Below are 27881 nucleotides of genomic sequence, written 5' to 3'. Positions count from 1 at the left end.
GACAATTCATATTTGTTTATTTATTCCTGGCCTGATGCCACCTAAAAGTTTTCATGCTTGAAAAAGGGGGCTGACGTAATGCCTGCCTGGACTCAGCTGCCTGTGAACGGCCTGCATCGTGAAGAGTCCACTCTTTCAGGTAAAGCTCTCCCCCATTTAGAAATGCCAAAACCTTGACTACGGAAAACAGCCACATTTATGCTGGGTAGCAATACCAGTTAAATTTGGACTAGTGCAGAGGCCCATTACTGCTCTCTCTAATGTTGGCAGCATCTGTGCCATATCCTGTGCCCTCTCTCCATGGTGTGCAGGGAAATGAAGCACAGCTGAGCACCACAGTTCGAGGTGTGGTAGCTGGTGCAGGCTACAGGGAAATCTTCCATCTGGTGTGCTGCCCTTCTGGTTTCACTCCCCTAATGGAGACAGGAAGGAGCTGCTTAGCCCAGAGACAGCATCTTTCCAATCCCACCCACGTCTTTTCCTTCCCAAGGGAAGGAGGCTAAGGCAACCCCACCCAGACTGGGCTATGAGGGAAAACTTTGCCCACAGAACCAACTGAGCTCCCCAACAAGACACTCGATTAGTCAGGGGGAAGCAGGATATGCAGACCCTTGCTTTCGCTTCCCTCCTTCCTCAGCCCAGCTCACCCCTCAATGGGACATCAGCCTCTTCAAACACTTCACAACAGGAAGCGGACTGAGAAGACAATCTCCCCAAAAATCAAATGCAGCTCTGGGACACTAAAGTTTGGAATTTCTCTGAGAAAAGTTCTGCAGCAGGAAGGGCTGGCTGAGCTTCCAGCTGTTGTGATGGCATTAAAAATTGGAGGGAATTTCATGAGGCGGGACTTTCCCCTGCTGCTAATGGTTCTGGTCTGGTTCTGACCCCAAGGCTGAAATACCCATGGTAATAGAACTGTGGGCATTACCACAAAGAAGAATGGAGAGCAGATATAAATCCAACCTACTCCTATCCTCCACTGTTTTCAACTGAACATAGCAGCCTTGGAAACTGGGTACTGCATACTGCAAATAAAGTCTTCATATTCAATTAGTTTGCGGGCAGGGGCGGTTATCAAAAGAAAATTAGAAAACTCACTGTTTTCCATTCTGATAGTCATGGAAACTAGGATTTTTTCACACATTGAAACAATGAAAGACTGCCAGTTTTCTTCATATATTTACTAAAGATGGAGCTGATTCATGAAGTTCAAATGGGGTTAAGATATGAATCCAACCTTCTCCCAAAGGGTTTGGCTAGGTTTGATGCTTCAGTTCAGCTCTTTTTATAGACAGGCCCAAAATACAAAGTTCAGGGTCTTCTCTAATAATTAACTGTAAATGTTCTAATAATTGCATGACATCTTCTCAAAACACTCCTATTAAGAAGCCTGAAAATACAGGGGAAAGTCTATTCCTCTCACTGCTCAACCAACCCCTCAGAAGTCTCCTCTACAAAATCATTTTTGCGAAGACAATTATGAAGAGATGCAAAAGAGCAGACTTCTACACAGTGAAAGTGACAAAGTACATTTCAGAGAAGACATCTAGGTCTTTACCTGAGAAAGACCATACAGGCATATCCACTCCTTAAAATTTAGAGAGCTAGCCAAACACAGACAAGCACTGAGCTGCTATTATTCTGAGCACTATAATGGGATTTGATCACAGGATTGTTACCATTAGTAATGTGGCTAAATTCCGGCATACTAAACATGTACCCTTTAGACTTGATTACGAAAGAGTGGCTTTTAAAAAAAACAGAACACATTTGTGAAAAAAAGATTGATTTAAATTTAAATCAGACAGTCACAAAGTAAGAAGGCTATTTGTGGCGGCCCAGTAGGGTTGGGCAGAGGTGGGGTAACAGATCTAACCTCCTTCCCCTTGCTGCAGTAGCAGAGCTGTCCCATCCATGACCCCCTAAAGTCTGGGGTGGAGACAAGAGTTAGCAGACAGATATGAAATATTCATAAAATCATCAGCTACACTTGTACTCCTTCCTGAACCAATCATTTTCCTCCATTCTAAGGCTGTCAAGGCTGAATCCCCACTCTGTCACTTTGAGTACAGAAGATGGGGGTCTGCAAGGATTTTAAAAATTAATACTTGCCACTCCAGGCTTGTATTAAACTCCCAAGGTTACAGCTTTTCTCTGACCTTGGCTTGGTAAGCACTGCCACCACCCAAATGCATAAAACACCCTTGGATCCAGGAAGGAGCTGGGAATTCCTGCCTATAGGGTAACCTCAAGTCCTTTCACACACACACCCTCCCCCGAGGGAAGAGCTGAGAAAGAAAACAAAGGAAATTAGCTGCTGCTACAGCTAATCAAACAACATGCACAAACCTCTTAGGACACCAAAAATCCAATCCTGTTCTTATAAAAGGTAAATGTTATTAAAAACTAAACGGAAGAAAATACATCTGGAACTTAGGCTTTTGCTAGATTTTAAAAGAGCAATTCCAAAAATTAAGCACCCAAAACAGCTTTCTTGGGGGTTATCTTAAAGATTACAAGCAAACAAAAGCATCTGGGATTAGCACAGAGGAGTCCACAAGCCTTAAAAAATAAACAGAAATAAACTTAATCGTGTCTTCCTAAGCATTCCTAATTTACTTACATATTTGGGTTGTTAAAAGTAGTTCTAGATATGATCTGATGTTTTCATATCTGATTCAGACTTTACACAGCATTCCTGCTGCCTATTTGTTCAGCCCAGAGAGAACAACAGACAAAGGGAAAGTTTCTTTCCCAATTTTAAAAAGTTCTAGCCTTCCCACTGGCTCTTTTGGTCAGATGCCCACTTTTTTTTCTTCTTTACCTGGGGGACTTTTTAACCATTTACAGGTAAAGCAAGTAGAGAACAGCTACCAAGAGAGATTTTACAGCTAACTGGCTGGCTGTCCATCAAAGGGAGCTACCCCCCCCAGACTTCATTTATCACAAAGGCATAGAAAGCCATTGAACTGTTTCACTGCATACAGGGAGTTCACATAGATCTTCCTCAGATCTTTCCCCCTCAAACAAACGCAGAGGAATCCAACTGACTTGACTTCCTACTGAGCCATAAGTGACCAAGGAAGTGGGTCAGATTTTCCCCCTTTGTACACAGGCTACCCTGGAAATGAAATCAGACATTAGTTTCCTGTTCAGTGGTGTGAAAAACAAGTCTTTTTTTAAACAGGACAACCAGGAGATGTGATTAATTAGCCATGACTGGATGATTAGCTGGGAGTTAATAGGCTCATAATGCAATTAGGTTGGGACACAGTTTTAAATGATGGGTGGCCATATAAAGCATTTGCCTGAAAAACTAAATGCTCTAGGAGTTGTAGTGAAATCTGTGAAATTAAAATTTCAGTCCTCTCCCATGTTAGGAAAATAGGTTACATTTTGTATGCATGTCCATGTACACTGTGGGCAATCTGACTTTGACATTCTGTTAATAAGGCCTGACATGGATTAAAGAACGTGCAAGAAGAGTCTGCCAATATTACTCTCAGCATCAAAAAGACACAAGATATGCTCACACATTACAATTAGGACACCTTATTTAAAAAGTCACTACATGAGTCTATTCTATAGCTGGTTAGCTTCTCATGTAGAGAAGATAGTTTAATGCCCTGCTTTCAGAGCTCTGATTCTCAATATCTTTGGGGCATGAAAAAAGATGACAATTTGATTAGCATAGTTTACTACAAAATCATCATGCTTTTTACAGACCAAAACAATGGCATCCTGGAGATTGGAAACTGTTGCTATCAGAGGGGGAAATTCTGGTCTCAGATCCAGAGAGCAGACCCTGACTCAGCAGTTCTTAACATAGAACTGAGCAGAATAGCAATCAATAACAGTTACCATGTATCAATATCCAAAAGCTGTCAATTCCACTCGAGGCAGAGGGAATGTTACAAAAGGTATAACGAAAAATAATGGGATGAAATTAAGGAAAGCAAAATTTAAGCTTAACAAGGGAAACTTAGGTTTCAGAGTAGCAGCCGTGTTAGACTGTGTCCACAAAAAGAACAGGAGTACGTGTGGCACCTTAGTTAGTCTCTCAGGTGCCAAAAGGGAAACTTAGTTTTTCAGTGCTCTCCCCCCGCCCCCCGGAGTGCTGCTTTACCGTGTTATATCAGAATTCGCGTTATATCGGGTCGCGTTACATGGGGGTAGAGGTGTCGTACTTTTTTTCTGCTGACAAGAGTAATGGTGGGAGTCAAGCGATCTTGGGTTCCATTCTAGGCTCTAAAAGAAAGTGGGTTCTAGGGCAGATGAGTTTGTGCTCACATTCACCCCATTTCTTCCCAGTCCAATTCTCCTCACCTAGCCAGTCCTCGTCTCCACTCCTCAGGCTTTTCATCCCAGTCCCAGTTTCCTGGCCAAGCCATTCTCAGTCCTCGTACCGCCAACACGCCTCATCTGATCTGTCTCTCTCCCACCTTCCTTCTAGTCTCCCACCTTGCCACATTCCCTGTCTCCTGTAGTTCCCAATTCCAGGCTCCTTCCTGAGGTTCCTCATCCAAGTTCTGTCTCTCTCTCCCTCCACCAGTTTCTTGTCCCAATCTCTTTGCCCGGCCAGTTCCAGTTTTACCCCACACCCCAGCTCCTCATCAGATCAGTCTCCCCTCTCTCCTGACCTCCTTCTCCAGCCCCATTGATCCTCACTACTAGGCTACCTACCCAGCCAGTCCCAGTTTCAATCCCAACTCCTCATCCAATCTCAATCTACCCCTTGTCCCCATCTGCCTCCCCAGTCCCACACTTGTCCAGCCTCTCCCTCTGCCTGCCAGTACCAGACTCAGTCCCCTCTCCCTCCTACCAGACTCCAGTCCTAGTTTTTACTCCCCTCCGGCTGTTTATCCTAATCAGTTGCCCTTGCAGATCAAGATCTTGTCTCTAAGAGCATCCCAGTGACAGAGGATGGGGGGTGCTCAACATAGACCACTCAGTGCACGTTCATATATTGGCTGGGAGCATCAACAGACAGACAGACTACAGCCACAGAGCATTTTAAGGCACTCAGGGTTCCAGGGCAATAGGTGACAACCTCTCACTGGTTTAGGTTGGCCCCCAAAATATGACAGCCCTCTACCTTTTTGAATCAGGCAGCTTCTTCCTCCACATTACCCAACCCCAGCAGGAGACAGCACAGGAGAGACAGTTTCCCTGCTCTCAGTTTCTGTGTCCAGCTTTGGTTTGGCCCATAGCAGACCAGAGCTACAACTGCAAGGAAAGTCTTGCTCAACCATGCACGGGAGGATTTCAGTGAGGACAGAATCACCAGAGAAAATAGCTGCTGAAAGAAGTTGCTACTGATCATGTACATACTGCCATTTTTCAAAAGCTTACAACATAGTGAAACTGGGCCCGATTTTTATTGGGATGGAAAAAGCCACAGCCTTGACACAAAGGCCATCCCCCCAGCCAGATAGCAAGCCTCTGCTCCAAAGCAGGAGAGTACTAGTTATTTTCAAATAAAAGGTTCTCCAAATTCTTTAACATGAGCAAAACAATGTGTTTTTCCCTAGCCTCATTCTCAGGAACAGCAGAACCATTCTGACTAACGATTTTCCAAACAAGTTCTGCCTAAGACACATACAAGGCTTGGACAAATGCAGCCCAAACAGTTAAAGTTTGGAAAAATTATAAGCAACTGAAAAAAGAGTCATAACTGAAGGCGACAGGTAACCTTAACACTAGGCAAAGCTACCCTCAAGGCTTTCATGATAGCTCCTCTGTTGTCAATATATCAAATCATAAGATCAATTCAGAGATGAGTCTAAGAGTCTTGATTGGATCCATCAGTGTGTATGTTACACCATTTTAGCCTCCCTTAAACCTTATCCATTTACTAAAGTGTAACTTACTCACCCTTACCATATCCTCTCTGAATTTGTCCAGTGAGACAGTGTACAGGAGTCTAAATTGGGGTAACTCTCAGACCAATGGCCCAGAGGAAGGAAGTAGCAAGAAAAGCATCTAATAGGAGGTGTACAATTTTGTGGACTAAAGTAGGCCACCCCCATTCTGAATTTATGCCATCTCCTGGCTCCTCAGCAAGTAAATTACCTGCCTATAGACTCTTTTATATCTAACTTACACCATCTTACAAATCACCTCTGAATTTGACCTCTAAGCTTGTCAAGAAACTGGAGAAATCCAATAAACCAGGAAGAAACCAGTACTATTAAGCTGATGGAATCGCAAAAATCTGTTCTGAATTGAGAGACAAAAGGGCTGTAAATTCAACTCATAAAAACCCACTTTTACAACTCTGAGAGTTGGTCATGAATCCAAAACTCAAAACTGCTTTAAACACAGTAAAAAGACACAAGATAAGGCATTTGGGAAATTGTTCTTATTGCATAAAGCATTGGTTAATGTTTGCAGTCTCCAAATCCTCAGGAGGTTTGCATCCTGTGTTAAATCTAAAACCTCTAAACCCTTTGTTAAGTACAAAACCATTTCAAAGTGGTTTGTGGCAGATTTAAAAATGATACATTACACAGGAGATCTGTTGTTGGAAAGAGAGCGCCCTAATGCTTTCCTAAGTACACCAGTATATGACAACAGAAATTTCTTCTGCCTCACTGATGAAGAGAAATTGTATCAACTGGAAAGTGATTATCTTTAGATTGTGAATACTGCTCCCCCTTCCCCTCTAGTGGGTAAGTGTCCTGAAGAGTCTAGGTGACAGAGTGCAACTTTACCTATTGTACAAAAGAGTCTTCTGTTAGAGGATAATTTTTATAAAGAAGATTTGGTTTAAATCTAGCAACGTGTGAAAAGTCACTGGGATTTCAGACAACTGTGATAAACAGGGGCCTGACAGGCACAGAGAGTTTCTTGTGTGTACATTTCCCCACACAAACTCCACAATATGATGTGTGCTGTGCACTGTAGTCTGGATGGCAAGGAGCAGGGGCTTGAGCTACAGACAAGTGCGCGCGCACACACACACATACCTTGTCTACACTGGTGGTGGCAGCATGTAGGGTACATACAGCTACATGCCGCAGTGAAAAGCAGGCTGTAGATACCCGAGACCCCTTCCTCCCCCCTGCCAGAGCCTTTCTTCCACAGCTGGAGCCTTTCCTTCCAGTGGGGAAGCACTAAAAACAGCAGTGTAGACATGGGAAACACTAGTTGGATGTATAGAGAGCTGTACAGAGTATATATCCTAAGGTTCTAGCATGTCACTCCATACACACTGCTATTTATACCCGCGGTAGTTAGGTGTGTAGCGTCTGTATTCTACACATTGCCCAAAGCATAGATGGAACTTAACTGTTAAACTAAAAATCCCAGACTAAAACATTGCTTCCACTTCCCACCACCAGTTTTTCCTTTTACATATTCACACCTAGGCTATACTCTCCCCCTCTCTGTTGCTCCTGGATGCACCAACTTGGTGTTGATTACTGGGACCAACAGCAGATGTTGGGCACTGCCACCCTCTGGAGACACCTGGGGCACAATGCTGTAGGTGCAGGAAGCCGGTGAGTTCTCCACCTCCCCAGGGGCAGAGGAGTCCAGGCTTTGGGCTTCAGCCCTGGGGTAGAGGGGAGACAGGCTCTGGCTATAGGGCTTTGGGCTCCAGCCCCAGGCTCTGGCTGCACGGCGGCAGGCCCCAGGCTCTGGCCACATGGCTTTGGGCTCCATCCCTGGGTCCTGTCCTCTGGCCGTGAAGCTTTGGGTTATGGCACAAGGGCTTCAGGCTCTAGCCCCCTACTGCTTCCCCCGACCTCCATTCAGGGCTTAATTTGTTGCCAGGGCTGAGTAAGGCTGCTGTGAAAAGTGATACTTGTATGTTTGTTGATAGCACATGACATAATAGACTTACTAGCTAGAAATAAATAAATTACAATGATTTGGGCGTGTATATGTGTATAATTATTTGGTTTTCCTAAAGCTAATTAAGTACTTTAGGGGAAAAGAGTGTGAGCGGCCACCAGCAAGAGTTGGTGGCTGTATTCTGAGGCCACCAAAAAAAATTGTCCTGAGAACCCCTGGGCAGACTCATCACATTAAGTGCTGAACATGAAATACAAACCTAATATCTATTATTATTAGGTTTGTATTTCATGTTCAGCACTTAAAGATCAGCAATTCATTATTTTCAGAACTTTTTTTTAAGGCTTGAATTTGCAAGATGCTGATTTCAATGGGACATAGAGCGTTCAAGACCTTACAAGATTGGGCCCTTATGAGTAAAGTAGACAAACTTACTCAGCAATATGAAATACTGCTAGGATTTAGCAAGCAATAAAAACAGATCTAGGCAACCTACAGCCTTTTCTACTTAGACACCTCATTTACTTGTGGTAGGTTGGCAGCTAGATTACTCCCTTGTCTCCTCTCAACATCCTCTTGCACGGTTATGGTATCACCACCTCTTTTTTCCTGTCCATTTTCTCTCTTGTCCTGTTCTGTCCTTTTCTGTTTATTGAACTTCCTTTACAAAAAGAATTACTCTTTATTTGACTTCTTTTTCTCTTGTAATTCCCTTTCTCTGTTCCCCCACAATATACTGCGCAGAGTGGTCGCTTTCATGAGGTGGGGTCCCATTTGAACTCAGCTCAGCAGGAAGAACAAAAAGCTTAGGCCAGCGTGCTGCTGCTTGCGCCTCTAAGGGCTGGTCTACAGTACAAAGTTAATTTGACCTAATGACATTGCTGAGGGCTGTGAAAATTTTCATGCCCTGTGCAACACAGTTAAGCTAACCTAAGCCTCAGTGTAGAATTCTTCCATCAATTCTTCCTCAGAGAGGTGGATTTACTACACCGGTGGAAGAAACCATTGAAGCATTTCTAGTGTAGATGTACCCTAGCTCCTAACATATGAGTTGCTCCTATGACTGGCTGCCTTAAGTGGCTCCAGTGGGAGAATAATGAGATCATGGGCACCTTTCTACTGAGAGCCGAGACCCACACAGGACTCCAGATTAGGGAGCCAGCAAGCCTGGTAGGGGTCAGGAGAGGACCCTGCCACGCCCAAAGATGAAGATAAAGCAAGGGAACCATTCTCATTCCTTTGCTGGTGCTTTTGTTTACGTATTTTATTTATCCCTTGTGTACTGAGATTTATGCTCCTTGCCAGCTAGTTGTCCCTTGAGAAAATAAATACAACACCTTCTGTATGGCACAGCGAGGAGTCATCTTAGGTGGAGGCATCAGGAGCCAAAAAAGAACACAGGATCCAACCCATGAGAGGAGAAGGGAGAAGCGGCTCCTAATACTGGTGATACCAAGCTTCCAGGAGAGAGAAGGGAGGAGGCTTAAACCACGCCTCAGGGAGGGCTACATTTGTTATTCCTGTTATACATTCAGGGAATACCCGTATTCAAAGAATAAAAAAACTTTTTAACTGTACCCACTGTTGGTAGTAACATCAAAGGAAATTTTGTATCAACATCAGCACAGAGGGAAATTCTTACCACTAAGCCTATAGTGGGACTGCTATTATTTGAGGCACTCCAAAGGCCAAATTTTGCAGGGTCCTAAAATATCCACCACATCCTACCATGCAATGATTCTAAAATGGCTGTTTTGGATTTTCTTATCAGAATCATTTTAAAGGGTTTGCATACAGATTTTAAATCCTTCTTCCTTACTTTAATCTCCCTCCAAAAATATACCCTCCCACACACACTCTTTAAGGGTTGCCAACCCTCCAGGATTGCCCGGGAGTCTCCTGGAATTAAAGATTAATCTTTAATTAAAGATTGCCATGTGATGAAGTTTCCAGGAATACATCCAACCAGAATTGGCAAACCTATCTCTCTCTCTCTCTCCACACATACACATATTTAGCCAATTAAATGAAAAAAGAATTATAAAGTCATTCTGGTTGTGAAAATTAAAAACATTATCCTTCATCCTGCCATACTTCCTGTCTATCCTTAATAAAGCATTTAAACAATAAAACATCCACTCCTGTCTTGCAGGTTTGTGTGTTTATTCTTATTATTGGGTCAAATGAAAGAAAGTGGATAGCTCTCTAGGATTTCCCAAACAAATAAAAAAATGAGTATTAAAGAATAGCTACACATCAAAGAGTGCTCTCTGACCACACAAACCGTTGTTAAGCAGGGTATAACATATGTTCTCATTGGTCCTGTTATTTCATTTAAGATATTGTAGATTTAATCAAAGGTGAAGCTAGTATGGCTTCAAATTTCATGTTGCAGGTGGAAGCTGCATATCTGCTGTTTATATTACAAGTTTGTGTGTGCGATTGCGGCATGTCTTCCATCTTTAAGCTTTTAATAACACTTCAGAGCTGCTCAGTGACAAGTGCCTGGAATTCTTGCAGGTCTTTCAGATACTGTCAGACCCTACAAGCTGTGCAGGGATGGACTTCATTCCTTCCCAGATTCTCCTCCCTTCTGTTCACCAAACCAAAGGGATTGCCTTTGTCACACACACAGCTCTACACACAACAGACTCCAGTGCAGCTGACACAGCAACAGGCTGTATTCCAAGAATACCATACAACAACTAATGGATGAGGTCCCCGGCAGCTGTTGTGTTGAGTGGATGCTGGCTGGCGCTCGCAGAGTTCTTATATAGCTGGTTGGGAATCCTCTGGTGGGCCGCAACCAATACGGGGTAAGCTATACTAAATTCAATTACAAGTCCTGGATAGGATGCATGAGTTCCTTGCACAAAGTTAGTGTGAAGTAATACTTTGTAAAGCTAACAGCCTATAGCTGCAGGCATCACAAAATTATACTAAGTGTGCATATAACTGATCAATTTATATTTTAACTGCATATTTACTTACGTTATTGTCAAACATTTTCCTTAAGCTTATAAATATTTTGTTTTTATATTCTAAGAAGAATATTTAGCTATCTACTTCCCTGTTCACGATAAGCAACTTTTATAGTCTTCTTTCAAAACTCATGATCATATGCCAGGCTGTCATGCAGATTGCTCTCTCCAAGATCTGCCAATATCTGGTCCACATACTGAGCCTTTGGTCTCCCCATTGGGCATCTCTATCCACAATCATTGCAAGAGCAATCCTACCAATAGAACTCCCTGATCTCTGCTGGACACGCCTATACCAACATAGACTAGCGCCACCCCCACCCCACAGCTTGTCTTCAGTTGGAGCAACCTGCATTAGGTCCCTTACAAGCTCTTTTTGTTTCTTATCATGGAGTGTCCCTAACGTTCTTTTAATGTATTTTTATGTATTATAGGAATTATATGCACAATTCCTATTATACACTAAAAATACATTAAAAGAACATTCAGGTTATAAAGGCAAACTGTCAAAAGTTAGGAAATGTCTGAATTAAAGTTGCCTGTACAACCCGAATTTGATTCACTTGCACATATGCATTATGGTACTTTTTAAATGACATGAGCATACACCATATTTTCCACAGGACCCTTCCACATACAGTGCATAAGATGGGTAGTGCTCACTTAGCAAGCAAGCTACTAAATATTTTGTTTTCTCCTCATTGTTTAATGTATGACTCCATGTCTTATTTACTATAACTATTTAAACCCCTGCTTTGAAGACATGAATTTCCTCATAGGCTTTTCTATGGTACTCATTACTATAGTATCCACATGATTCAAAACAGTAATTAAATTTATTTTTACAACATCCCTGTATGACAAGGGGCTTGTAGTCTCCCAGCTGTCCAGATGGGGAACTGAGGCCCAAAAGCCCAAATTCACACAGGTACTTAGGTGTCTAAAGAGTCATTGAGCCAGAGAGGGAGAGAGAAAGCCTCTGCAACTGAGGAGCCACATGCGTCTCTTTTACAGTTAAAATGTGACTCACAGAGCCCCTCACGCTCCCCCACGCCCATTCTCCACTTACCAAACTGGAGGAGAGGAGCATAGGCAACGACTCCATGGGTGCTCCAGAAAAAAAATATTTGTGGGTGCTTAGCCTCCCCCTGCTCCACTTGTACTCAGTCCATGTCTGCTTAGCGAGCGAGTCCTTGTCTCCTGCCTGGCTCCCAGTTTCTTTGCCAGCCAGACTCCCTCCATCCCAACTACTAGTTCCAGTTTCCTACTTCCCACTGTCCTGCCAGCCTCCAGGGCCCATTCCTGCTTTCCCCTTCACTCTGCAGCCTTCCTGTCCCAAGGTCCAGCTTTTATCCTCTTTGCATTTGAATCAGACAGCTTCCTCCTCCACGTCGTCTGGGCCCAGCACAAGGATCAGAGTATAGGAGAGTCTCCCTGATCTCAGTTCCGGAACCAAGATGTGGACCTGACCTGTTCATCATCAAGCCAAAGATGCAGTTGCATGGAAAGTCTTGCTCAGTCCCAGGCAGTGGAAAGAAAGGCCACACCCACCAAGTTTCAAGTCCCTTCTCCAGAGCACAGGGACAATAGAGCTTTTCAAATAAAAAGCCCACCAGAATTTTTTTATGTGGAAAACACATTATTCTCTAGCCTTGTTCTCAGAAATAGCTGACATTCTCAAAAACAGAATTCAGCCTGAGGCAGATACCCCATATGGAAAATTTCAACCGAACCAGTTACAGTTTAACAAAGTTATAAGCAGCTGCAAACAGGGTCTTATAGTGTGAAGAGGAGTGAAGTTCTGGAACAGCCTTCCAAGGGGAGTAGTGGGGGCAAAAGAGATATCTGGCTTTAAGACTAAGCTTGATAAGTTTATGGAGGGGATGGTATGATGGGATTGCCTAATTTTGGCAATTGATCAAAGATCATTTGCCAAATTATCAGCAGGTAAGTATGCCCAGTGGTCTGGGATGGGATGTTAGATGGGGTGGGATCTGAGTTACTACAGAGAATTCTTTCTGGGGTGCTGGCTGGTGAGCTTTGCCCACATGCTCAGGGTTTAACTGATCGCCATATTTGGGGTCGGGAAGGAATTTTCCTCCAGGGCAGATTGGCAGAGGCCCTGGAGGTTTTTCGCCTTCCTCTGCAGCATGGGGCACGGGTCACTTGCTGGAGGATTCTCTGCAGCTTGAGGTCTTCAAACCACAATTTGAGGACTTCAATAACTCAGACATAGGTTAGGGGTTTGTTATAGAAGTGGATGGGTAAGATTCTGTGGCCTGCGTTGTGCAGGAGGTCAGACTAGATGATCATAATGGTCCCTTCTGACCTTAAAGTCTATGAGTCTATAAGTGTTGAGTAGCCTTAATAGATGGTGGTACCTGCCCCTATTATAATCACGTCTTCTTAATAGTGTCATTTTTACTCTATATAGTCCTCTCTGTGTAGAACTCTTCCATTACTCTAATCATCCTTGTCAACCTAATCTACACTGGATTTCATCTGTCACAGCAACTGCATAAGCTAGTTAGGGCCTTCTTCAGTTCTTCATAATCTTTCCTAGTCATGACAAACTCTGTCATCTGCAAATTTTGCTACTTAACTTTTCATCTTTTTCTTCAGAACATTAATGTTAACCATCTCTGTGTTAATGGTGCTAGTAGAAATCAATGGGGCTTCAGTTTCCCCAAATGTAAAGGTGTTCTTAAAACGAACATGTGCTGGGTCATCATCCGAGACTGCTATAACATGAAATATATGCAGAATGTGGGTAAAACAGAGCAGAAGACATACAATTCTCCCCCAAGGCGTACAATCACAAATTTAATTGATGCATTATTTTTTAATGAGCATCATCGGCATGGAAACAAGTCTTCTGGAATGGTGGTTGAAGCATGGAAGGGGAATATGAATGTTTAGCATATCTGGCATGCAATACCTTGCAACGCCGGCTATGTGAACACGTATTCTCACTTTCTGATGACATTGTAAATAAGGGCTTGTCTATACTGGCTGTATCTATTGGGTTATCCGGGAGAGGGGGCGGGCGGAAGCCCGCCCCATGCTAACGGATCCCCCCTCCCCCAGCCTAAGGGGAGGATCCACAGGGCCACGGAAACCCACTAACTGCGGGGGACAACTAATAAAAGAACAGGGACAGGAGTGAGGTCAAAGGGTCATAAGGAGGGAGCCTAATGGGGACACCGAGCAGAGAACCCCGGACAGCGCCCACTGCTCCTCGAAGGCGTCAAGGGAGCCAGCGGATGCCGCCCAGAGGAACTCCGCCCGGAGACGTGAGCGGACGAGGGACCGGAAACGGAGGGGAATCTACATCACACAGATGTTAGACTTCATTCATGGTAAGGAATTTGGAGATCTTTGTTTGAAACATGCTTTTTAAAGTATGATTCATTTTTAAAGGATTTTTTGTTGTTGGTTTTTTTTTGCTTTCAGAACAAGACACTGGCTACTGACAAATTTATTTGACAAGCAGCTAGTTTCATCTTTCATTCTACTGCAATGTATTTATTGTTTTAAAGAAAGATCAAATAAATATCTGATGAACAAAAAGTGGTACACAAAATTAAATTAACCTGGCAAGAAAAGATACTTTACCATAAGTGAACATGAGCAGAAATATAGCCTTTATGCTGGCTAGAACAAAAACCTGCTTCTCTTAGAGTCATATATTAAATGCCCCCCAAAACAAGTGTAACCAAAATATACACAGTGTAACTGACTTACAACTTGCCAGTATCTCTCTCACATTCATATAAAAAGAAAGATCAGTATGTACTATAGAGGTGATGTCTGTCCATCACAGATATCCATAAAAGTGATTCAGGACAGGAGTATTTTCTTTGACAGAAACATTAGCTATGTCTGTCACAACGACACAATACATTCTTTTCTCACTCTGGCCTGCAAGGAGGAGCACTGGCCCTGGTCACTTTTCTTATTTTGGTAAAACAGTAGTGCCTAGACTGGAGGCACCAATCATAATCCTATTGTCCTAGGATATGTAGAGTGCAACCAGAATGGGAGAGTCCCTGCTCTGAAGCAGGCTTATTTCAACACTTCTGGTATCCTCACCTGTTGAACTGGACCTAGTTCTGACAACCTGGGAGGGAGGGTAGGAGGAGTGTGTGTGGGGGGCATGAAAGTCTGTCATGGATTTGCTATTCTTATCAGAAAAACTGAAGAGACTCCTCCACAGCAGGATGTGGTCAGGTTTGGGTTTGCAAGTGACTTCTAAGTCAGATCAGCTGCATTGCTTGAGATCTGGCAGATGCTGTAATCATGGAGAGGGAAGGATAGGCCCATGTACATTCTTTATGCTGTGGCTAGTTGACTTTGGGGTGGGTTTCCTCATGACCAGCACTCCTGCCTTATATTTCAGATTTTTTACTTTATTAAAGAATCACAGTTACTAGTGTAAATGTAGGAGGGCTTCTGGGGGCTTGGGTACCACTTGTAGAGAGCAAGTAGTGTACATGTATACACACACCCACACGTATGTATTTATATATTTTGTACAAGATCATTGGCTAATGATGAGATAAGTTAGAATGATGTTGCAAAATCTCTGTCATGGTATATTAAGATGACCTTATACAAATACTCAGGAGTCCACACAGTATCTGCTTAGTATCTTCTGAATGAGACATATTGAGAGTGAACTTGAAGTACATTTGATAGATTTCCATATCTTCCCAGTCTTCATTACACAAATATTTTTATCTCAGTTTCTCATTGTCCTCAATTATGTGGCTCTAGGGATATGTTTGTTATAGTTAAAAAACAAACAAAATTTTGTAGACTTTAATTTAATGTTTCCTGTCAAGTGATCTTTGTTGCTAAATTTCCTAGTGAAATTTTCAAGTAACAAATAAGTAACAAATTATCTCTGGAACTGAAAACAGTTCCCTTTCCCAAATATAAGAAATTGAGTTATTACAATTAAATTCTTGCAACACTCTGGAAGATACAGTGTTTTATACGTAAACACAAAATTATCTCCTCTTGTAAAGCTTAAAGAAAGTATAGCAGTCACTAAAAGTTGAAACGTGCAGATTCTACAAACAGCTACTAACACCAGAAATTAAGTTTCTTAAATAAGGACCCATCCCATAGCATTCAAGTATCTAGAGGCTGAAAGGGGGCTTGGTAGGTTATGTAGAGTATATACGGATATTGAATATGCTCAAACTAATTATCAGGAAGTGTCACATGCATTTATTTTATCGTTATTGCACTTGGTTTCCAGAAATTTACTGAAAAGAAAATTAGTACCTTTTTTTTAGTGTTATAATAATTAACAAGTATATAGCACTGATTTACAATCAGGCTTAAGTTCTGCTTGGAGATTAAGATAGATTCTTCTCTGATCCCAATGTATCAATCTCCTGGATGGTGGTGAAGACCGCACAAGCATCATCATAAGGCACCTCTGCAGCCAAGAAAAATCCATCCCTAGTGGTCCACGGAATACCAGCATCATTACTAGGGCCCTACCAAATTCACGACCATGAAAAATGCATCACGGACCATGAAATTGGGTCCTGACCCCACATGGAATCTGATCTTGTGTGCTTTTATTCAATACTATGTAGATTTCACTGGGGAGACCAGTGTTTCTCAAATTGGGGGTCCTAACCCAAAAGGGAGTTGCAAGGGGGTCACAAGGCTGGGGGTCATGATATTGCCACCCTTACTTCTGCACAGCCTTCAGAGCTGGGTGGCCAGAGAACAGCAGATGTTGGATGGGCACCCAGCTCAAGTGGCTTTATTTCTGGACAGCAAGATCTGATTTCAGCCTTACTTTGCGTAAATCCCACACAGAGATGTCTGCCTAAGGTACACAATTCTCAATAAGGATGATGGACTTCTTACAATAGCTGGACAAGCCTTACACCTGATCTGGAATTCTTTGCGCACTCAAATCTGCAGCTAAAGTCCATGGCATTTTTCATGTGTAATGAATCCATAATCAGGCCTTTTTTTTTTTCAAGATAATGTATTGCTGATGTTTTTCTTACCCGTATCAGAAGTGGGGACACTGAAATGCTAACTACATTTCATAACCAACTGCAATACGACATGTGTCACCATAGCAAAGCCTTGCCTAATCCAGTCTCAGTCAGGCCCTCTCTCCTTCTTAAGGTCCCCAGTGATGGCACATAGACTTGCATTTCATTCAAGTATAATCCCTTCTTGAGGTTCTGGTTTATTAAAACAGATCAGTGTCATCTCAGATCAAACTCATCTTTCCCAGACTCGACAGTCTTTTAGGCCCTTGTTGGGCACAGTAGTTCCTTCCCAACACCCAGGCACTGCTGCCTGGTATTTCTTAAGCCTCCATTTTTGTATGGATGCCCCTCATGGCAATCAGCTCTTAACAAGCCTTTCCAACTCCCTGGTATAGCGAATCCCTCCCCAGGTCCTCAGTGACCCTGGATCTCCTGCACAAGCCTTCCCGTTCTTTGCATCTCTCAGATGCTCTGCCTACGCACTCTGGAGAGTTACCAATAACCTTCCCTCTTCCCAGAAGACTCAAACTCTCACTGACTGATCATAGGCTTGCCTTCTATTGCTTATCAGGCCTGATTCCTAATCATATGTTCTCATAATGTACCTCTGGACTGAGAGATAAACTAATCACAAGTGCTCCTTCAAAAGGCAGCTTGCCCTGTGACTGCCACTTATAACTAAAAAAATTATGGCTAGACAGAAAGTTTGCCAATAGAACAAAACATTGTAAAAATACTAAGATTAAGATCAAAAGAAAAAAACTTAATAATGGAATTAAAAACAATCCCTTCTAGTGTTCTGTTGTGGCCCTTCTGAAACCAGAATAGAGAAGCGAATCTTACTTTTTCCTCAGCGTAGTACAACATGTACATGCTCCCTTCCGCCGTGTGCTACAGCTCTGGATCCCTCTTGGATTCACCCCAATGGTACTCCTGCTATTGTTGGCCCACACCTATCCTTACTGGGGGCAGAATGAGAAGTCACAGAAACACAACAACTGAGTTCTTCAAACATTGTTGTGGGTATATTGCTATCACTATAGTTCCATTGTAACATCTCTGTACATCCTTTGCAATTGCACAGATTTTTGGGTTTGGGGGAGAGAGGGGAGGGTGCTGTTGACAGCTCATGCTTTTTTGGTGCATAACTGCAGTACGTGCTTGCACTTCTGGTGCATGTATCAGAGGGGTAGTCGTGTTAGTCTGGATCTGTAAAAGGAGGAAAGAGTCCTGTGGCACCTTATAGACTAACAGAAGTTTTGGAGCATGAGCTTTCGTGGGTGAATACCCACTTCGTTGGATGCATGCTTTCTCCATGGATTTGCTTGCTATCAGTTGCAGTATTTGCAAATTCCAGAAAGAGTGATCCCTGTCTGTAAGTATGTATTTGCTTATTCCAATATTACATGCAGATCTCAAACATACTACTCGGTGTGCTGCTGTTTCAGTTAGTCCTTAGAACAAATGCTCAGTGACACCACATGCTCTGAAGCATGCATGGGAATGTCCCTGGATTTCATATCCCAACTATCATTTTTTAGGCTCAGTGCCTGACATTTTCTGGGACTGACTACAGCATATTAGTTTGGAGCTTGCTTTCTCCCGGGAATTCTCAGAGCTTCCAGGGGGTCTGTTTCTCTCCTGCCAGCTTTCTTGAGTGACAGATTTGCTATTAATCCCTTCCTCTGTTTTGTCTCTGTATGTTACTCCAGTACCACAGCCACTCTTCCCTTGTCACTCTTCCTCAATTATAAGCAGTTTTCAGGATATGGTCCATGCAAAGGATGTGTGAAATCCTAAGCTATGTGACTGTAAGCTAAATGAACTACACCATATACACAAAATTAATCATACTACTATGATTTATTTGTAGATAGTTATTTGCTACTCAGAGTTGTTACTGTATTTCCCTCATCACTCATGAATGCAAGGATGCCTAATTTCCATATTCATCTAGCACCTCTGATTAATATCACATCTTCAATTTTAAATCTGAACTAGTGGACATTTTTGCTCAAGCCTCATAGAATAGTGTCATCTTTTAAAAAGAACTAAACATGCCTGATTCTGCATTTTAATATTACCGAGTATTTTGATTTGATACAGTGGTGTTTATATGCCACTAGGATGCTCTACAGTAACAAAGCATTTGGATGGGAGCCTTAACTCTTCTTAAGGCATGATTTAATTACGTTTCTAATCTGTGATTATTTTGTTATAGTGATAGTAAGAATGCATGTGCCCTCAGCCATCTTTAATCATAATTCCTACAGTCAGCTCACTAATTTAGGGCTTCTTCTTAAGAGGTGCTGGACTCCCACAACTCATTGACTTCAATGGAAGTTACAAGTGCTCAGCATTCCTCGGGATGAGGCCCTTTCTGTACTGGAGAATAAGACTACAGCTACACAAAAAGGAAGTCATCATGTTAGTACTGTGGAAGAAACGGTATATATCCCCAGTTGATCAAAAAAGTCTAGATCGGATTACTTACCCCTTCTGCTTTCTCTTCAGTGTTAGCCAGCATTTCCTGAAGAGCTCGCACTGACAAGGATTGTTCCAGCACAAACGTACAAATGGAGAGGTCCGGTGGAACATTCTAATTGAAGAAAGAATACAAGTTTACATTAATGATGTGGGTGCCACCAGCCAAAAGTTGCTATAAAAATCGCTTCCCCGTTTCACTCTTAATGTCTCATTGAATCCGAACGGATCTACTTGGAAAGCATGAACACAGGAAACGGAGTGATTACTGCCTATTTCTAAAACAGGTGTGTATACACAGATCTATTTTATCTTAAGAAAGGTTTATATATTGTACAGTATTCCACACAAACAGAGCTACACTGAGACATTAAGCTTGCAAAGTTAAACACTCAACAATCAGGAAACAACAAAGCCAAGGTTGCCTGTGTAACCCACTGAGTCAGAGTGTGTTATGCATCCCCCTCTGTTCCTGATCCACAGAGGATATGGGTCTGTTACAGGCTCACGCTATAGAGACTCGTGCATTTAGCTCTAGAAGTCCTTGGTCCAATACTCAATATATCAGCCAAGGTGGTGGCAACCAAACCTACATACCTTACCTTTCCTCTCTAGTGTGCATGCACTATGATGCAATCTTTAATATCACAAGCTGGATAGATAAAACAGATCAATAGCAATCTACAATATAGGCAGATACAAGTCCAAATGCAGTTTTGCAGGTTTCAGAGTGTTATTGCTTTGCACATCTTCACCAATAGTGGCTACTTTATTTACTGCTTATGGTAATGCTGGGGGTTTTTTTCCTTTAAACATATTTGCTCATAAAAAGATACCCTACACACAAATTAGGTTCTTTATCTACTGTCTTGACTACTGCAACCTCTTTCTCTCTGGCCTCTCTGAATCCCTACCTCACTCCACTCGGGTTTGCTTTTCTCACAAGTACTGTGTGCTTTCTTCTAAGCGACCCTTTACGTATGGAACATTATCTATTAGCATTACCGTAGCACCTAGGAGATCATGGGGCAGGACCCCATTGTGCTAGGCACTCACCCCAAACTACCTTATAAAGCCACTATCTTCTTTCAAATCCCTCCCTTCAGATCCACTTCTACTATGATTCCTAGGAGGAACTTCCAACTGTCTTCATAACACTGTAATGCCCTCAGCACAGGGACTATGCTTTCACGCTGTGTTTGTCCAGCACCTAGCATGAGGAGGCTCCAATGCTGACTGGGATCTCTGGACACGGCTATATGAATAATTAAAATAATGCATTTATTAATTATTAGATAATTATTAATAGAGAGATTGGGAAACTCAATTTTTCAGTGAAAAGCAGGAACATATTTTTCACAAAACATTCATGGGAAAATATTCCTATTTTTGGACCTATTCTAGTTGGTTAATTAAGAATAGTACAGGAAAGAGAAAACACACAAGTTTTGGGCTTGTGTATTCCATATAGATACCACTTGGGTAAAAAGGATCGATACAGGATATAATTAACTAACTCTTTAATACTCTAAGAAGCCTTAAAAATATTGCAAATATGCACTTAAAAGGCAGACCAACACATCTTCTCTATTTCCATTTTAAAAAACCATTCAGGAACATTTGCAAATACGCAGTAGGCTTGGCATAGGAGATTCAGGACTACAACGGTGAGAATCTGACTCAACTAGAAACTTGTAGACACGTGTTGGTGATGTCCCATTGCAAAATAAATATATATATTATCAATCTATACTAGATTAAAATGGCCAGAGTAAAAGTCATCAAATACCTGTCATTTCCTGTTTGTGTCCATGACCCTGATCCCATCAATTGGGGAATAAGAGCCTATATGTAAAGCCCTGGACCATCCTGTAAACTTTCCCAAATAACAAGAATCTGTCACAGGGAGAGAACATCCTGTCTGAGGGCGTCTATACTACAGCATAATAACAACGCTGCTGCACCGAAACAGCTGTGCCATTGTAGTGCATTTTCACCAGAAGCACTATGCCAATGGGAGAGAGCTCTCCTGTCAGCATAACTACTCCACCTCGGCGAGAAGTGTGACATAGTGCCAGTGAGGACAGCACAAAACTTGCGTCACTTCGGGGGCGGGGGGGGTTTCACACCCCTGAGGGACGTAAGTTAGATCAACTTAAGCGGTAGTGCAGACCTGCACTGAATGTGTTACATCTGTATTGCTGTTGTTCAGCTGAAATAGAGTGACAGTGGCCCATATAACTCTGATAACCTCAACCTTTGTGTTGCCAGGGAATGATTAATATAAACAGAAGGTGAACAAGCCACATATATTTATAATTATGTGACTAGATACATGCAACACCATGAGTGCAGGGGACTCGAGTAGATGACTTCCCGAGGTCCCTTCCAGTCCTATGATTCTATGTACACTATTTTTAAAAACTAAGCATGTTTATATCCACACCCCATTTTACTCTGGATGTATTTTATCTCCTAATCTGAGAAGACACCAGTCCTTTTTATAAACTCCTGATTAGATAACGAGGTTTACCTTTCCTTAATTGTATCAGATTCAGGAAGTAATCCAGCTGCTCTCTTTTTATTCCACCCACTCACTCCCATGGACCAGGGAATTTAGTTGTCAGTTTCCCATTTTTCTCAAGAAGCAGCAGTTCAGGTGGAATCCACAAAGGGCTTAGGCATTGCTATGCATCTCTCTCTGGCCTCATGACTGTTCCACTGTGTATAAATACTTAAACAGTTTATCTGGCCAGAGAGAGACAGAAGGCATGTGTGAGAATGACTCTGTAGTCCAGAGGTTGGCACACCACTGGGCTGAAAGTTTAAGGCAGGCACCATCCCAACCTCCACCTCCAGATACATTTTGAATGGGACCCAATCTGGGAATAGTGCTCAGAGGCTGCCTTCCAGACTGGGCCCTCCATGTGACTTAGGCAGCTAAATGCCTGTCTTTCTCCAGTTTGTGAATTGTTCTGGGGCTTAGGCAGGAGATAGGCATTCAGACACCTAGAGTTGGACATCAATGCACATACCCCAAGGCAGGGCCGCCCAGAGGATTCCGGGGGCCGGGGGTCTTCGGTGGCGGGGGGGCCCCCACTTCGTTGGTAATTCGGCGGCGGGCAGTCCTTCCGTTCCGGGACCTGCCGCCAAAGTGCCCCGCAGACCCGCGGCGGGGGCCCCCGCCGCCGAATTACTGCCGAAGTGTGACCCGCCGCCGAAGTACAGCCGGGTCTTCAGCGGTAATTCGGCAGCAGGGGGCCCCCGCAGCGGGTCTTTGGGGCACTTCGGCGGCGGGTCCCGGAATAGAAGGACCCCCCGCCGCCAAATTACTGCCGAAGACCCGGCTGCACTTCGGTGGCAATTCGGCGGCGGGGGGTCCTTCCATTCCGGAGCGGAAGGACCCTCTGCCGGCGAAGACCAGGAGCAGAAGAAGCTCCAGGGACCCCGAAAAACTCTCATGGGGGACCCTGCGGGGCCCGGGGCAAATTGTCCCACTTGCTCCCCCCTCTGGGCGGCCCTGCCCCAAGTCCTAACACATAGGTGCCTAAGGTACTTTTACAGTGGAAAGTTAGGTGCCAAGTGAGTTTAGGCACCGAGGAGATCAGGTTGCTGCCACGTGGGAGTTTTGTGTATTGTAGTGGTGCTGAAGAGGGGAAGTTAGGCATCTAAACTCCAGAATAGGGCACCCAAGTTGCTTTGTGGATAACACCCTTCATTTCTTAGGGCACTTCTAGTAGCCTGAACCTGTCTCTGTGCCACTGTCCAGGTCCGGGTGCATTCTCTTTAGTGGTGAAACAGTGATCATCAAGGCTAAGAAATCATTTCTTGGCACATAACGGACTTGTATGCTTTCTCACAGTCTATTGCTACTAAGCTTATCTAAAAGATATCTAATATAGATAATATAAGTTTTTATAATTGCAAAAAGCTGACATTAAAAAAATCATGTTCACAGGCTAGCATAAAAATGGATCACAAAATTAACTGAAACAGTTTTGTATGAAATAGTAATGCCTAAATTACAAGCTAAGAAAGAAGAATTTGATTGCATCTGGGGACTTTTCTTATGTTAATCAATGTACTTCTACTCATACTCCTACACCTTTCTTTCTTGTATCTAGCACCTCTCTTTTCCTTTGTTCCTGCTCTTTACTTCATACTGTATATTAGTTGTATAATTTAGTTTCAGGAATATTTTACTGAGTATTGTAAATCTATTTTACACCATATACTTTTTGCATTAAAAGACTGTGTTCACTGAAAATTCAGGGACTTTTTAAAAAAATAAACCCTTAAATATAAAAATTAAATGTCTGCAAATTCATTTTCCTTAAGTATCATTCCCTCTATGAAAAAAATGTTAGTGTATCTGTAATACACAATACTCGCTAAGAGCTAATTAAATGTTACTTATTATCCCAAAGCTTAGAGCAATCCTACTCTGTTTCATAACCAATACACATTTCATTACCCTCCAGGATTTTTTTAATTTTTTTAAAATAAACTAAAAGCAAGTTAGCAAGAGACATGGTAGATCCCCCATCACTGGCAATTTTTAAATCAAGATTGACTGTTTTGTAAAAGACCGGCTCTAGAAATTATTTTGGGAAAGTTCTATGGCCTGTGTTATACTGGAGGTCAGAGTAGATGATCACAGTTGTCCATTCTGCCTTGGAATCTATGAATCAAAATATTACTTGCATTTTAAAGTATTAGTCTTTGCTAAGAAACTCAAAGTTGAGCAAATGACACCTTGTTTTCTTACTTGGAAGTATAAAAATAATTTAAGTAAAAACATATCACCCTGGTCTATGGCATATATTAAAAACACACATTCAGTCAAACTTCCAACATTAAAAAAATATAAGTATGTATAAGTTTCATTACCACTCTCCTTACTATGGTTTCTCAATAGCTTCCTAGATATTAATATGGCCTATTTCATCATAGTGTTAGAACACCACACAAAACTTTAATTTGTCCTTACAATGCACCTGTGACAAACTGCACAGTGAGAGAACTGAGGCACAGAGAGTGAGGGCTCAAAATTAAAAGATGCTAAGAGGTCCGCTTTGTAAACACTTGAAGTTTTTCATTCTAATTTAATCTCATAGAATTGAGTTGTCTGTAACATTCCAATCCCCTCCACCAAATGTTTCCAGCCACGGTCAAATAAAAACTCAAAGTCTATTCCACTGTGCTCAGAAGTCAGCCATTCTGGACCTAATACACTACTCTTTTTACTGCTTGCTTTTCAACCTTTTATATATATATATATATATATATAAATATATTATATAGAGAAATAAAAATCAGGTTAATGGTTTTCAAACCTCTCTTTTTACTTTATCATCAACTCTTAAAAATAACTTCCCACTTGTTATCCTCACTTTTTCACATCTACCCGCATGGGAATTGCATTTCCTAGCTGCAATGTAGCCACACTCATTGCCTTCCATGGGAATTGGGGCTCTCAACTCAGAGGACGAGGCCCTTATTACATAAGGGCCCTATTCACATCCCACAGAAGCCAGTGGGAGTCTTAACACTGGCTTCAGTGGGCTGTGCATCAGGCACTAAATGAGCAAGTTTAGAGTTATATTAGGAACATTTTGCTACAAAACCATCACTACCCACCAACTCATCCCTGCAGGGCCACACAAAGTCACAAACACTAATAACCAGTTGAAAATTTACAACAGCTTAATAGTAACACTGAATTCTTTCTAAGTTCCATGAAGGATAATTGCTAAAGACACTGTATCAATTATTATCTTCTGTATTCAAGCCAGAAGTCAAATATCACTGTAAAATCTGCTATAGTAATTGTTGTATTCATATCAATTTCTTTGAAGGTTATTTCACATACATTTGCAGAATTGGATAATGTGCAAATAATGGCCTTTAACATGAAATATGGCTGATGACTTCAAAAGCAGCAAGTAACGTCTTATAATTTGTTTCTATCTGAAGCATTTTTAAAGTACTATTGATTTTCTTTGTTCTGGTTTGATTATGTACAATCTATATTATAGAAATGTCTGGAAAACTCAATCAGTTATAATCATACATAACATGCATATAAAAACTTAAACAAGTAGGTTTTCCAATGATCAGACTACGAATATATTACATTTCAAAAGAAGATGCAGTAGGGGAATGAAAAATAAACTATTTTGGAATAACTTTATTAAACTTTGAGTCATTGATTACGATATGTGAATCTTGAGGTCAGTAATGTTAACCAAATTCATATATTTTAACTCATTCAACTCTATTTGACATTTTAAGGGAAATATTATATAACCGTCTTTAATATTTACTACAATAGTTGGAGTTTGTTTTTTTTTAAGAGATAATTACCTACATTCTAGAGCTCTTTGTATAATAACCTTTCTAGGCATTTTATACTACGCTATTGCCACAGTATCTCTGTACTAAAACACTCCATGTTAATATTTATGTAGTAAAATGTGCTTCACTGGCACACCTCCATGGCAGCCTGATATGCCAGTTAAGCAACCAATCCCTTTATTAGAAGCCTACTGAACTAGGCTTTAGCACTATTGATCATGAATAAAAGACAATGGGTAAATTTTTTCCATATTATTTCAGGAACTCTAACTCTAATTCTGACTCATCACAGAAACAGCTCTGAAAGAAAATAGGCACATATTCAGGACCAGCTCTATTTAAAATAATGCCAAAGCCACACTAGCCTAGGCTGGCAATGAAGGCCATGGACTCAAAGCTGTCCCTTGGTATCATTATTTTTCTGGTCATTCAGTAAAAATTAGCCTCACAGATCTATGATCTTTTCATATGAAGGGGATTATGATCTTCTTGCACAAACAATGCTGACCTCAATGTCTCACGAATATGTGCGTAAAAATGAAGCACCATCATCCTCAGCTGTAAAGACGGTCGCTTTAGGGGGACTAGTAGATATATAAGGCACTCAGATGTTACCATGGAATGGGGAGTCAGTTTCTAGGATCCTGTATACAGGTGCATAGCTCTCTCTGGACTCAAACCTGTTATAAAGCACTCAGATTGTGAGCAGAAACACACAGCTCTGGCTGCTGGAGGAGTCAGTGGAAAATAATATATTAGATATAAATCCAGAAATATAAAATGTCGGAGTGTGTCTCTGCAGCAGAAGGAGCTAAGGGCAGGGTTAGAGGAGTCCTTAGCACACCAACCTGAGAAAAAGCAAGTTCAAGCAGCAGCAAAGGCTCAAGTTTAAAATTTGTTATTTAAGTTACCCAGGAATGGGGTAAGTTTGGACCTCATCAGTGCATATATACTGAATTAGGAGGAGGATGGTCTGACAGGAACCCATTGGGTATAATTAGAAATAAGTAAAATCATGGGAGGATCCAATGGCTTTACAGATACCACAGATACAAAGATCAGATTTATTAAATACTCTGCATTCAGAGGATGTTGGTTTAGTAATAGCCTAGTGACTGGATAACCACACAGTTTTCTATGGTGTCTCCTCCTCAGAAATGAAGTATCATAAATCAGATGCCTATTTAGCTCATGCCTAAAAATGCCCTTAGACTGTTTTGTTTCCACTCTTCAGTAGCTACCTAGATGATTACCATCTCAGCTTTCTGTAGCTGTTCTCACCGACTAAGAACACCATACACTCACAGGTGTCTTGTTGCCATTTGGAGACTAGTTAGCACGCCTATTTTTTAAATAAGTTGTTGCAGTTGTGATGGTCTAATGTCAGGGTCTCAATCAGCCTTCAATTAGCATAATGCTGCTGCATCTCTTTATTTATCATATCTCAAATGTAGTTCCTCTACATCCATAATGGGAAGGAATATCCTGAAGTGTGAGGGCTGTAATTTCAAAGCCCTATCCAGATCTAAATCACCCCAAGGCACATCAGCCTTAAGAAGAAGCATGTCTCAGGTTTAAGAAGGATCCATGTTCTCTGCGTCCCATCTCAGACAGTCTTCATAAAGTGTCTGGATTATTTTGACATTAGATTTGTGCTCTACAGACTTCCTATTCATTTCAGATCACTGAAGGAAACTTGTAGAGTTAAGTGGAGAAAAGACAAATAAGTGGATGTTTGAGTCTTTTCTTTGAGTTGACACTACAATTGTCAACTAAAAGCACCCTTGATTCCCAGTCTTCCACATTTTCTACTGCAGAATCCCCTCCTAAAACATCTAGCACTAGAAAAGTTTGAACACTGATGCATTAGCAAATGGTATACACAGAGAAAAATATAATATATTGTCCTGGAACAAGCAGTGCAGTAGTTTGTCTCAATTTATCACCAGAAATCACTCTTTCATTCCCAGAAAGATAGCATGACAGTAAAAAAAAAAAAAAAGACTGAAATCCTCTCCTTGTCTTAATTCCAGATGGTGAGCATCATCTTCTACCTCATGACAAGAATTGAATCAGGATGGGCAGTGGAAACATTCAGTTTGTTGACACTGAAAAATAGTATCTGCACTATAATCAGTGTATACTGCAAAAACGACAATGTATCAGGATACTTTGATCTTGATTTTCTTTCTCCTGATAATTCCCTTTAAAAGTCACATACTGTCTTTTGTCT

The 27881-nt window shown here is 41.8% G+C and overlaps 1 protein-coding gene across 1 annotated transcript in view; it reads right to left on the bottom strand.

Moving 5' to 3' along the window:
• The window catches only part of RYR2 (ryanodine receptor 2), a gene marked incomplete at its 5' end in the record, with an annotated part of 534914 nt that overhangs the window by 473260 nt on the left and 33773 nt on the right, over nt 1-27881 (bottom strand). The window contains one exon of the mRNA XM_045010317.1: nt 19302-19406. Coding sequence (XP_044866252.1) covers nt 19302-19406 — 105 coding nt within the window. The remainder of the gene's footprint in view (nt 1-19301; nt 19407-27881) is intronic.

The sequence above is a fragment of the Mauremys mutica genome, chromosome 3 (genome assembly GCF_020497125.1).
Source record: "Mauremys mutica isolate MM-2020 ecotype Southern chromosome 3, ASM2049712v1, whole genome shotgun sequence".
NCBI lineage: Eukaryota > Metazoa > Chordata > Testudines > Geoemydidae > Mauremys > Mauremys mutica.
Note: the sequence above shows the minus strand (reverse complement) of the source record. Positions and strands in the feature narration are given on the sequence as shown.